Consider the following 14,472-nt stretch of genomic DNA (forward strand, 5'->3'; position numbering starts at 1 on the left):
TTTGCATGTGAAAAATAAAATGTCAGTTAACTTCCTCTGACCTTGGTATCTTCAAAACATCCCATTAAAACAATGTGGATAGATATGTTTCTGTCATGAAGAACAACATACTTTTGTCCTATCTAAAGAAATTAATTCAAATCAAAACTAAAAAAACCCTTTTTCTAAGCATTACTTCTTCAAATATTCTTGCTGTCTGAAGAATCCCTGATGTTGTCAATTCCATGAACCAAATCAAAATAAACCTGACATCTACATTTAAAATAAGTAAGTGTCAATATGGATCTGTGAGAAAGAAGTTTTTCATATACCTAAAGAACTGATAACAGAACGTTGCAGAGCATTCTTAGACACCTGAATCCATTCTTAACTTTCTCAACGTCAATAGTGTCACTGTCTTTCTGTGTTCAGATAGACATACATATGATCTTTGGTACATCAGGTTGCTGGTTCTCATTACTTTACAGATATAAGTGCTAAGTAGGTAGTTATGCTGTTTTGCCTATAAATTTCTAAGCAAAGTTACTTCATAGTACCATCATAAAGGGTATTTGCAGTTATTGAGCTTTGAGTTCATGCTCTCACCAAGAGCAAACAGAAAGAAATGGCTACAGTTCCTCTGAGCAAAACAGAAAATCAGAGCTACATATTAAAACACAGCAACATTCCTCTGGTAGAATATTCTATTAAAAGAAAAGAAGAACATCTGCATCACAATAACCAGGTGTGGTGGGACCACATATCAACTCAATCATGTCTTCAAAAAACCAATTTTCAAGTATCATAAATTTCATCTTAGCAGGTTATTAAGAAAAAAAAAAAAAAAGGAAGTATCATTAGATAAGCATGATTTTTACAGAGTACTAATGACAAAATCCTGCATTTCCAGAGATCTCTAATACCTGAAAATACTTTTAAATAAAATATTCTGAAACATGTTGCAAGCCACAAGACAGAATGCACTAACAGGCAAAAGCATAATAATCTAACTTTGATGAAAAAGAATGTGAAGTTACCAGCTGCATATTAACTCTATTTTTCATCAGTATAGAACAGAGAGTTTGATGGGGTATAGGTGAAATACAGAAATGTGGGAGTCTTCTCTCACAGACAGAGGTAAAATCTCAGTCTCAGTGTCCTACTTGCTGTGTTGCTTGCCTTTTCTTCTTTCAATTCAGATAGTAGGCTGCAGCAGCAAGGAAAATGAAGATGGAATCTTTTCAGAAAAAAAATAGCATGAGATCAAGTAGTTCAGATCTGAGTTAAGTTTTTATAACCTTTGATCATGTAATCCTGATTGATTCCTTCATTTTGCAGCAGTAATGTTTGTAGCACAATATTTATGAATATAGTTTTACAGTATGTCATCTCTTAAGATACAGAGTGCTCAGAAGTAGTGACCATTGTCTCATAGAGCTAACCTCGCTTCTAAATGGCAGTTTGTTATTAGTGGGTTCCCAGCAAGATGTAGTTGTTTCTGGCAAATTTTGTGAAAAAGAACTTCTCTGGCTTGAAATATTTTCAATTCCATACACTTTATTTTTCAATTTAAAATACCCTGTATTAAGAATGATGTCATTTTGATGTAGGAAATCATGGCATAAATGGAGTATACTTCCAAAGAGTCATAGAATCATAGAATACCAGGTTGGAAGGGACCTCAAGGATCACCTGGTCCAACCTTTCTTGGCAAAAGCATGGTCTAGACAAGATGGCTCAGCACCCTGTCCAGCTGAATCTTAAAAGTGTCCAGTGTTAGGGAACCCACCATTACTACTTCGATATTTACAGCAGTAAAGGAGTAAAATAATCTTTTTTTTGCCTAGGAAAAAGAATTCTACTGAGGTGCTGGTTAGGAGATTGCTATGCTTCAGCATTACTTTTTCACATACATAAGTTCATCAGTTCCACAGTGGAGCTATTTAAGAGGTTTGTATGTAAAGATACATCAGCTTCTTACTCGTGACAGGTTATCCCTGGACTGAAGCTGACTGACATTTAAAAGATGTTTGAACTGTAACTGTGAAGATCCAACAGCCTCAAGTTTGCATGTGTAGGACCATTTTCCTCAGCCCTTTCTTTTGTTGCAAACCTACAAGTTATATTGTAAAAAAGGAGCTATTACCCCTCAGGTTTTTGCCATGCGTTATACCATTCATTGCCAGTGTAGTGCCTGACACCTGTATTTAATAATTTCAAACATAAAGATATGTGTCAGCATTCATTCATTTTAACTAACCTGAAATACCACTTCATCATCTAATCAATAGTAATTGTATTTAGGACTTATGTCCTGCTTTTCTTTTTTTGAAAGGCTTTACATATAGGAAAATTTGGCTGCCAACATATAGAAACTAAATAATATACAAATCTGAATGGATTCTGTTTTATTATAAATATGTCTTGCCCATGGAAGGCTGGAAAAGATTTTTTCTTCTATTCTGACTACTGAGAAATATATTATTTCACCAATGAACACCCCAGAAGATTAACTGTCTATGGTAGCCATAAATTTAGATTCAAATAGTGTAGAGATGGAGAACTGATCAGTATAGGACTTTCATAGTGAACAATACCAGTTTATTCTTGAAGTCAGTTTAAAAACTACATTGAATGAAGCTATTAACTCTTTGGGAAACAGCTCATAAGTTTACTAGCTCTCATAGTAAGAAAAGACTGTCTCTATATACATCTTGAATTTCATTTGTATGAATTCATCCTTTTCTTCTCCAGGACTAATTTGCTGACGGATTTTAACTATTTCATTTTTTTACAAGTCTGCATTGAAATTGGTATCCATTACTATTATATTATCCCCTTGGTCATAACTAATAACTTTTTTGTTTCCACATGACTACCTGCATTTTAAATGATTTTTACAGATCTATTCCCACTTGTAATGAACACTGGATTACTTGCAGGAACTATTACTTCAGTAAGAGCAATGCCTGTCTTATGATACTTCCCAAGTCTTTTTCAAAAAAATTTGATGGACTTTGGTTTCTATTTGATTGATTACATTGTTGAATGCAGCCCTATGCTTAGAACTGTTAAATTCATGGATCTACCTCACTAAACAAAAAAGATCACATTTAAAGCTGGAAGATTGTTAATCACTATTTAGTCTTTCCTATTTCAAAATCAAACTCTACAGTGCCAAAAATACTGCACAGCTCTGAGTATGAAAGTCTAAATTTGAGTTACCGCATGCTGCAAGAAGGTTGTATATCTGCTACTAAACCTCTTCCTGCCTCTCTACATTCTCTCACACAAGGGATATTCACACCATGTACTTTAGAAACCTAATTTAGATGCAATTTAGAGTACAGTCTAAGATCCTAAATTCCCAACAAGGTCAATGGAACTATGGAGGCTCCTCCAGAGAGCAATTCATGAAATCCTTAATTTTTAAAGCCAGATGATGTGAATGCTTCCAGTTGTGTATTCCTAAATTTCAAGGACAGCATGCACCAAATTTATTTCAGAGGTGCCTTTAGGACTTACCTGAAGCCTGTGAAAATCAGGAGGCAAACACCCAGGGAGCCCTGAATGAGCCTTTCCATTTCAAAGGAATGATAATGAGTCAGAGATGCTTCTTACCTACACTGTACCTGCATGAATATAATTCAGGACAGCTATAGATGAAAATAGGTATCACTTTATGTTACCCATTGGTCTGTATAGAATCAATTTATGATTTCAGGCCAGTTGAGTACTCTAATTTCTGTGTCTCAGGAAAGTGTTTGTCAAATCCTTATTATTTTTCTCAAAAACAACCTAAAACCAATGACTGTAGTTAATGAGTCCAAGGCTAACCTCTAAGTAGTTAGTATTATATGTATTTTTTCCTAGTTATACAAGGATAAATATGAATCATTAAGCAAGATTTTTTTCAATTTCACTCAATTATTCACACTGTTGATATTTCATATCTCTTCCCTTTTTTTCCCTCCAAGAATAATTGCACCTATTAGTCACGAAACATATGTATTTGTGTGCATGCTTTGTGTGTGTGAGTGACCATACATACATCTAGGGCATAGATCAAATTGGAAGCATTTAAGAGTTTACTTAACACCATCTCTAGTATTGGTGGCATTTAATCATTGACTAAAGTGTTTTCCTGAACGGATATTTTTTCCTGACTTTTTATGACTTTTAGGTACAAAACTATACATAAACAAGTCAAGGACATACGTTAATATCTAAACTTAAATATAATCTACTCCATTTTCATGAATTTTTAGGACAATTTTTCTTTCAAAAAAAAGTAAGAATTCCATATCTTATGTTTTTCTATAATATATATAATTCTCTACATTTATTAGTGTGAAAAAATGCTGCTGCTGACTGTGTTTGTATAAAAATATTTGATCCTGTAATTGATAACTCGAGGGTAAACTTCATTGTGATATTGGCTTATATTTCAAATTCTTATTTAAATAAAATAGAATTATTTGTATCTTGCTTTCCAGATGTTTTAGAATAAAACTACTGAACCAACCCTGAACCATGTGAACAATTTCCCTAATTCTTGAGAGCATATTTTATTAAAAATCCACTAGCAGCCTCCTTAATTTTCTTTTAATCTAATTTAATTGAAGGGAAAATTGCATACATTTTGTGTTATTAAAGTGCTCTTTCAGTTCTTGAGTTGTTGGAATATTTAATTTAAATTAGTCAAAATTCCCAGAAAAATAATTAAATCCACTAGCTGGGATGATCTGTAAATTAAATGACTCACATAATAAGTCCAGAAACTTGTTAAATCCCCATTTAAGAGAAAGTGCATAATGTTTTGTATTTTGCAGTATGCCAGTTGGCACATCTCAGCTATCTTTCTTGAAATTTCCTGTTGTTCCCTGTGTTTGGCTTCAATACAGTAACCACTTTTCAATTCTTCACTATTTAGGTCTAGAAAAATGTTAAAAAATCATATGTATTACATTCTGTTTGTATAAATACAGCTTCTCTTTTCCCATTTTGCATCTGTTTCATAGATTTCCTTACACAAAATATGTGGTTATCCCAATTGCCTAAATGAAAATTTTCAGAAATGTCCCAATGCCTGAATATTTAGGGCCATGCAGAACTGTTTTCTTTAGGAGAAGAAATTGTGATTAAAACTGAGGTATACTTCTGCTCTAGTACATGGTTCATCTAGGCCTTAGATTAGTGAGGCCATGAATTTGTTACTCCTAGCAGTAAAGTTGGGGGGAAGAGATGATATAGCAGTAGAGGGAATCAATTAATAAACTAAACTAATATCTGTGATTTGACTGGATAAGTCTGAGGTCATACATCATTGTGAGGCCACTTTCTGTCATGCTTGAAAGGTGGGAACAACTGCAGTTACTGGGGAAAAAAACTCACAATTATATACATCAGATATCCAAAGAAGGCTCTTTCACCTCAGTCCCTGAAAAAAATTAGGAAGCAAAAATTAGGAGCTAAGTCCATTTCCAGACATGGGGAAAACAAGAAATTAATTTGGAACAGACAGGATGGAACAATCAAAAGCAAACCTTAATAATCTTACTGACTTTTTTGATGACTGTCTCATCAGATGTAGATTTCAGCAGTAGATTTCTTTCACTTTGTGTTGTAGTAAAAAATTTCAAAACAGTCTCCCATATTATCCTTGTAGCCAAATTGAGAAGACAGGAACTGGATGAGGGGACTACAAAATGGTGGAAAACTAATTGAACCAAAACCTCTGAGGTAGTGTTTCATGATTCAAAATATGACTAATAGCAAGTGGATACTGAGGATGAATGCTGAGGCCAATACTATCCAGCTTCTGTCAGTGACTTAGATAACAGTTTGGGGTGCAGCCCCAGCAAGTTTAAGGATGACCCCAAATGATGGCAGAACATTTTATATGCTGAATTACACTACTGCTAAACAGAGGCACCTTGACAATCTGGAGGAATGGGCCAACAGAAAGCTCATAAAGTTCAGCAAAGACAAATACAGTAACCTGCACTTTTCCTAGAATAATGCCATTCATGAGTACTGGCTTGGAACTAACTGGGTAGAAAGAAGCTTTACAGAAAGCAACCCAAGTGACCTAGTGGAGAGGCTAAAGAAGAGTTAAAACTGTGGCCTTGCATTAAAGAAGAACACAGACTGGACTGTGTGAGCAGCAATGTAGTCAACAGGTCACTGTAATTATTCCCTCTTCAGCACTTGTGGAAAACTGTGTGTAGTTTTTGTGTTCTTCACTATACAAAAGAGATATCAGAAACTGAAGCAAGTCTGGGGGAAGGGCCTGTTAAGGGTCTAGGGGCTGGAGTAGGTGATAGACAAGGAGAGGCTGAGCAAAGCTGGAGGAGAGAGAATGGTAAGGGGGATCATATTACTAATTTGGACTGAGAACACCAAGGTAAATTATTCCATGAGAACCTTCAAGGAGAAAAATATGCTTCAGTGTCCTTGTTACTTGTTGTTGCCATACTCCCTGTCAGGGGAAGAGTAGATGTATAAGTTCGGTGTGAAAATCTTACATTCATACTTTCTTCCACAAATATACAGAATAATATCACAATGTCTCCTTAAAGACATTAGCAGTCCTAGAATTAAGATTATTATAATAATCCTATATATGTATGAAAAAAGCAATCAAGTGGTATGTGTTTTACCTTTCTAGTGTTTTAGATGAACCATTAAGTGTAAATGAAATATACTGTCTAGCACTATTAAAGGGGCTTTATTAGAAAGGAGATTCAATCCCAAAGAAACTAAATTGCTAACAGTCCTGATGTTGATGGATACAGCCTGTGTGAAACAGAACATCACACACACCCCTATTCTAGCAGTGGTCATGAGCCTTAGATCCCTGTCCTCACATCTCAAAAAGTGGACTTAATATAGTTTCAGATGAAATTATTGCCAGTTGTAATTAATCAGTGTCACCACATTAACTTTTTTCTCCTCTTCAATCAGTAAAGAGAAATAGTTTCCAGCTCAGCAACTCTGTTTTCAAAGAGAATGAAAAATCTAGAGAGAATAAAATCATTACTTGGCTTCCTTAGTGCAAAGAGTGCTATTAGCCTGGAGTAATGTGTTCTGTATTGTTTAACAGCAGCTGATATAACTAAGGAGGAAACAGTGCTCATAGACATTCCTTCCTTTCCATTCCTTCATCCATTTGGAGAAGGTGGCTGTTTAAACGTGTACTGACCAAATTGAAAAACAATATGAAGAAGACTTATAATTTTGACATGAATATGAATTTATACTCACAGAAAAGGCTTTAAATATGTCAGTTTAGCTAAGAATCAGCTGAAGATAACATAAAGGTGATTAATATTTGGAAAGAGTAAACACAATAAACCAAACTTTTTACAATTCTGCACTAAAATCCATTAATAAACATGAATGTATTGTAGAAACTGGAGCTAATGTTAGGAAATATTTGAACATAACAAGACATAATAACATAACTATAATTTTTTTTTTTCAAGAAGTCTGTGTAGAAACCTGCTATGTTACAGGCTTTAAATTAGACTGGAGAAAATTTCTAATAAATATAAATGTAAACAGGGGCCTAAATGGCATTGTAAAGGAGCTACGTGGGACATATATACATATCTGAAAGAACTCAGGGTTTCTTATTTTGAAGGCAATAGACTGTGATCCCACAGAAATTATTTATGTTTTCTCTATTTTTAAAAAATGAGTTTTGATATTTTTTATTTTTTTAAAAATTTGGTTATAGTCTTATGATCTGTCTACTAATGTCTGAAGACCTGCTAGTGAGAAATCAGTTATTTGTTGGGTACATATAAGAACAAGGGCTATGTTTATTCTAATGAAATAACAATACCAGGACATGCAAATAAGCATGAAACTAGATAATATAATATAATAATAATAAGATCATTAGAGAAACACCTAAGATTCTCCAAGACAATTTCCATGAATCGTTCAAGTTGGCTTAAATCAGTACTGATCCTGGTAGGCAGCTTGCTAGCAGTTGTGCTGATTTAGAGGACAAGAGATTTTCATTTTATGGGTGTAGACGGCTCTATGCTGATTGGCCTCTGCCAGAGAATAGTCCCAACCATGTTTAATTCACTAGTAGAGATCTACTTACAAAGTCCAAGGCAAATCACGAATAAGACAAATCAGAACTCTATGATGAAATAATAGTATGTTTTTGAGAGTTAAACACCTCTTAATTCATGCTTCTCTGTGGAAAAAGGCAACTTTACTAAGACAAAGGGGAAAAGAAATCTGTGCTAAAATTGTCACTTTTCTAGCAATTAAACTAAATGATTTGTAATTTCAGTTATTTGTAATTCACATTTTCCAGACATTCTTCTGATAAATTTTGTCATTCCTGCAACAGAATCTGCAGAAACTGTACATCTGAAAATTAAAACTATTAGAATATCACTTCACCATAAAAAAATAGAAGAAATATCACCTGTATTTTTTACACCTCAGAACTTGTTCTGTACAGTGTAGTATTTGACTCTAATATATTGTTTATTGGAAGCAAGGATGAAATTTTGTTTTCCTATCAGCATTCTTGTAAATGTTGGCAAGATTTGTAAGAATATATGGTTTTGACAGGTTGTTCTTTTATTGTAGCTGGTCACTGTGGTTCTCCGGACCCAATTGTAAATGGTCATATTAGTGGAGATGGTTTCAGTTATCGTGATACTGTAGTCTACCAGTGTAATCCTGGCTTTCGACTTGTTGGTACATCTGTCAGAATTTGCCTACAGGATCACAAGTGGTCTGGGCAAACTCCTGTTTGTGTCCGTAAGTATCATTAATTTTACACTGAATTATTACTATTTTAAATGTAATTGAACATAAACAGTGGATTGGATATTCAAAGGTGTATGAATGAGATGCCCAAATCAGATATTTATTGGGCCTATTTTCAATTACAAGGGTCATTATGATAATTTAATCTAGTTTCTAAACTAGCACAGACTGAATGACTACATCCAGTGATTTCTGTTATTTCAGAAACAGGATGACGTAGGCATTGAAGTGGGTTGAACAGCAGGCTGCAACTGTATAACTTCATCTATCTCTTTCTCTCTCTTTCTCCAGTCATCACTTCTATGTCAGTTGTGGGCTTACTGAGCCTCTCCCCTATTTTTTCACCAGGAATACCAAAATCCCTTGGTCTGTTTTCATTGTTTGGTGGGTAAAGCTGGAGTATGGTTTGTCTGTGCAGTTTTGATGGTGACTGCCCATTTTTCCAAGTTGGCCTTCTAATATTTACCAGTGAAAGCTCAGGCATGGTATTGGATTATACAATATCTGTTAGAGAAAATACTACATTTTGTATAGCCTTTAGTAGGATTGGTTTTGCTCTTCATTCATCTGCTTTTGAAAATCCCATAATTAATTGCTGAAATTGTTGAGTCTTTTCTAATCCCTTCCTCATTTGCATGGCAGGTTTTCTGACATTTTTTGAACCATCAGCCATTAATCAGGATCAAGTGTGATTTCTCTGCTTTTTATTTTACTATTCTATTATGTAATTCATTTTATTATTCTTTTTCAGTTTTAATAAGGCTCCCCATTTTTGTACAATTTTTGTTATTTTTAATGGATCATTCATATAAATTAGTTCAATTGTGTAATTTTTTTAAGATGTGTGCAATTCAGAAGTATTTTTGTCTACACAGAGGCAGTCGCTGAGATGATCAGCTTTTCTGTTCAATCCATGTTAGTATCTTTGTTTCATTTCTGAGAAAATATATTACTGATAAATCATTAGATTTCAAAATTCTCAGTATTATTTTCTTAGTGGTAAAATGAAAATTTTTACCTGTATACAGCTGCAGAAAATATCTTCCAAGTGTCATTGTCCTTTAAAAATACTATTTATATCTTCAAGTGATTTATATTCATCAAAGGAGAAATGCCACCACCTAGCATTTTTACTTTTAGTGGATTAATTTTACCTTGCAGTGAAGAAAATCTCTTTGAAGGGGGGTGGGAAGCTGTTTCTTCCTAAATTGATGTCATTATTGTTATGAGAAGAACTGGCAGCAATTTCTGTCATTGTAGGTTACTAATACTTTCCTTTACAACATGGTTTACTTTTGCTTATAACTCTGCCAATAACTCTGAAATTCCTTTCAAAGACAATTAGACATTGTAACCTTCAAAAAATATTATCTAAGGAAGTACTCAAAGAACTCCACCCATGAATACTTTAGTATCTTGGGTTTATATGAAAGTCAGCCTCCTTCATCTTGCACAATTTGTGACACACAGGTATTTCCCTGTCTCTTTATTGGATAACAAGTTGGACCACACTTTAACCAAATATTTTCTGGAAGATCTTTTCACTTACTGGTTATTGGGAGACTAGCACTCTTCACTAAAAGTGTATACTGTATTAATGATGACCAAAACACAGGCTGAATTATATAGCTGGGTACTCAGACTGGATTTTTTTTTTTTTTTTTTTTTTTTTGGCCAAGTACTGTCAGTACTACTATTATTTCTCTGGGTTAAGCATTTTCTGTGGTGAGATAGAAGTCTCCAGCACCTAAGAAAGATACTGTGTTAAAAACTGGAGTATATATTTGAGAGTTATATTACATTAAGTGGGTTGATCTCTTTGCAGCATAATAGGCAAATGTGTAATTTCTTAGCAAGCATTGATTTCAGACATGCCAGGTGCATCTATTTTCCCATGACACATGTGGATACACATGCATGTGTGTGCATGCATAGGGCAGTTATTTATATTAGGGTAGAGGAGGGAATTTGTAATTCACCATTTAGATGACAAAAACCACAGTAGTAACCTTTAATTGAAATGTTTTGGCTACTGCTTAGGTAAACAGTATTAAATTGGTTGTGTAAAAGCCTAGTGGTGATTGAAAACACTGTAATGCCAAAATTATCTACATTGTGCTTTTTTTTTTTTTTTTAAAAAAAGATGCTTTTAAGTACTCACTACTTTGTGAATCCAACCATTGCAGTGTTGATCAGTCAACAGGTCAACGATATCTAGTAACTATAATGGAGCAGTGGCAGAACTAGATGCAAAGATCAATATCTCAGTGTCTGAGATCTTTAGTTTTTAGAAGGTGTTACAAAAACTAGCATCCTGTCAAGAGTAATGAGATCTAAACATGAACTGATTGACTAGGGTATGCTTTTGTTGGAAAAGACAGCTGAACGGAATTATGCTTTATTATCAGAGTTTTTACAAGAGACCTACATTTTATGTTGTTAAAACCTGTGGCATATAATTAGTTCAGGAAACTGCAGAAAGTTTAAGGTAATAGCTTTTTTTAAATTTAATAGGTTTTTATATAAGAATTATGTTAACTGATTTAGTATGGACCTGGAAATTGCTTTATTTATTGAACCTTGATTATCTGTAACAGTTTAAAAATGCAACAACTGAGCTAGAATAAAGTTGATCTTGTGCATGTAGTAAGATTTTATTCAGATGTTTAGTTTCATCTTCAAATGCTGCAAATGAGATGGTGCAGAAAGGGCACAAGTGATTTAAGTAGATTTATTTACACAATTTAAGGGCTAAATTAATAAGTCTGTATACAGGAAGGTGTCCTATATAATTCCCAAAGATCAAGTACTGTTGAAAATACTGTTTCACTGTTGAACTCTGTGATAAAATAAAAAGAAACATGTTTAAATTATTTTTCATGTCTCTTCAGTTAAAAACCAGACAAACCACAAAGTAATAAAGCAAAAGATAAACTGCGTATAGGTTATTCAAGTATGATAAACGTCACCAGAAGTGTTGAAAAGCTGTGTGTGTGTATATACATTTTGACTTTACATTGTCAGCATCTATGCTTTTCTATATTTTTCTATATTATTTTAATGTCTTGTCATGTGGAAAGCTAAAGCTTGACCATAGTAAGTGTATTTTATTAGTGTCTTTTAAGTATAATCAACACATGTATTACACATAATGGAAAAGATTTACTCTCAACAATCATTTCTGTATTGCATTAAGAAAATCTGATTAAAAGGATCACTGCGTCAGCAAAGCAACTCAAGAACTTCGGAAGAGGAATGCTATAGAACTCCAAAATGCTATGAAAGCGATACATCAAATTTAATTTTTTTTGTCCTGCTGCATTTTGAAGATTACAGGGAAAAAATATTTTTTTTATTTACATTAGTAGGAAATATCGTGAACTCTCTACATTTTTTAAGGTCTAATACATACCAGATGGGTGTCAAAATGCATATATATATAATTATTTATATTACAAGGTAATTATAATTATAAGGTAAAAAATAGATTCTGAAACTTTTGTTAAAAAATTATTTTTCCCCTTGCAGTTACGAATTCTGAATAAATATATTTTTTCTTAAATTTCTAATATAAATATAAAAGACAAATTCAGAAGGAAAAAAAAAACAAAGAGAAGAGCTCCAACCTGCAAGTGATTCCATGGAACAGTATCTTTCAGTTGGATGCTAGCCTGACTATTTTTATTTTAACAGCAATCACATGTGGACATCCTGGGAATCCAGCTCATGGAATGACTAATGGCAGTGAGTTCAATTTAAATGATGTTGTAAATTTTACTTGCAACACTGGGTACTTACTTCAGGGTGCTTCTCGAGCACAGTGCCGAAGCAATGGACAGTGGAGTAGCCCTTTACCCAACTGCAGAGGTAAGAAACTTTCTCATACATTCTCTGCTCTCTGACTTATTCAGGCATGATCCTTTACTCTGCCTTTGAAATATTGGGATAGAATTCAGAAACCTGACCTTTAGGAACTCATTGCCACCTTTATTTGAGTTTTTGCATTTCTATACTGGAAAATGGAGTTAGGGCTGAGTATTGGGAAAGCCTAGGCTTTTCAGTATTTTACCTCAAATTTCTCAAACTGCAATCCTTAGCATTTAGTTTATAGACGTATAAAGTGTACTTTATCACAAAAGTTATATTACATTAATACATCACAGCTGGCTATCTAGCCTGGATTAGGTGCACTAGAGTTCCGTTTCCATAAATGGTCCATTACTCCTATTAAAACATATTTATACAAATGAATATTCATGCATCAAACCATTATTAATTCTTCTGTATTTCCTAGTAATACCTGAGAGGTGTTCATAACCTTTGTACATGTGAAACCTGACTTTTCTTTCCCCAGAAAAAAATGATAAAGATATAATTCTGATTTTTTTTTTTTTTTTTTTTTTTTTTTGTGAATACATATCTGAACCTGATTACTAGTATGCTCTGGGTAAGATGGAGATGTTTGAGAGATGAGAAAGAAGTAAGGGTTTGCGTCATGAAGAAACCTGTGTATCAAATGTATATATTAGGGAAGGACAAAAAGAAACTATTTTAAAACACAATCCAAAGTTCTCAGGTTTCATTGTGTCCTTATCATTTATTTATCCAGATGCCAGTACTGTAATTAAGATTAAAAGGAAAACTAGTCTCTTAAGTCACCCTATTGTTACTCTTTCCATTTATGTCCACTATTTTTATTTTCCTCAACCTTTGGTTAACATTGCAGAGTATGTATCTAACATCAAATCTTTGGTTTGTTTCATCAGTATCTTTATCAGACTGCTAAAATCTGTTCATTGGTCTATTGTTTTTATTTTGTATGTCCCAAAATAGCTTGTACTGGTCTAGTATATGCTTTCTCAATGCTGAATACAATAGATGCTGATAATTAATAATATTGTGAAATGTTTTCTTCTGAATCACTGAGGCAATTTGGATATCTTCTGGGTATAAAATAGATGTAAGTTGTCAGAGAGGTAAAAGGCAGAACTAGAGGTGAATCATATAAGATATACGGAAAGATCTCAAAAGCCTGAGAAAAGTTTCTGAGATACTGTATATCCTTCAGTGCTCTTTTTGTGAAGGCTCCAGAAGGAAATGTGTTTTAATGGATCTAATTTTAAAATGTTGTTCCTGGTCATATTCCCTTTTCAAAGCCGGGGGTCCATTTATAACTTAGCGACAGCACTAATTTCCAAATGTGTAACCAAAACCAAACAAAAAAGCTTAGTCTCCGAGAGAACCTGATGATTTTGCCTGTTATGGAACATACAAAGTGATAGAACACAAAGATCAATCAATCGATCAATTGGACAAGTGACCTATCTATACATATATGCATATATATAGAAAATATATGTATAGTATGCCTAAAATGGATTTTTGAGTGTTCAGTTGGAACTAGCAAGTCTGGCAAGATTTTCCTTCTGTGACATAATTTGGAAAACCTTTGCTAAAGCATGCATCCTCTGAAAGGAATATCAAATAAGTCACTTAGGTTTTTCCTTAGGCTGATGAACCGTTCAGTTCTTTTGCATGGATTGATGCATTAATGTTGACTACAAAATTAAGAAGCTAAAGATTTCTTTACATATTTAAAAAACATGATTTTTTAAAATCATCTTATCTTCCACTATTCAGAATACAAGTCTGGAATTCCATTGTCCTCTCTGATTAGACAGGTCCAAGTTA

At 33.7% G+C, this 14,472-nt stretch overlaps 1 protein-coding gene across 1 annotated transcript in view; it reads left to right on the plus strand.

Annotated features, from left to right (window-relative positions):
• The window catches only part of CSMD1 (CUB and Sushi multiple domains 1), a 1,278,503-nt gene that overhangs the window by 1,204,983 nt on the left and 59,048 nt on the right, over window positions 1–14,472 (plus strand). The window contains exons 53-54 of the mRNA XM_074819927.1: window positions 8,599–8,772; window positions 12,475–12,648. Coding sequence (XP_074676028.1) covers window positions 8,599–8,772; window positions 12,475–12,648 — 348 coding nt within the window. The remainder of the gene's footprint in view (window positions 1–8,598; window positions 8,773–12,474; window positions 12,649–14,472) is intronic.

Source organism: Strix aluco, chromosome 3 (genome assembly GCF_031877795.1).
Source record: "Strix aluco isolate bStrAlu1 chromosome 3, bStrAlu1.hap1, whole genome shotgun sequence".
Taxonomy (NCBI): domain Eukaryota; kingdom Metazoa; phylum Chordata; class Aves; order Strigiformes; family Strigidae; genus Strix; species Strix aluco.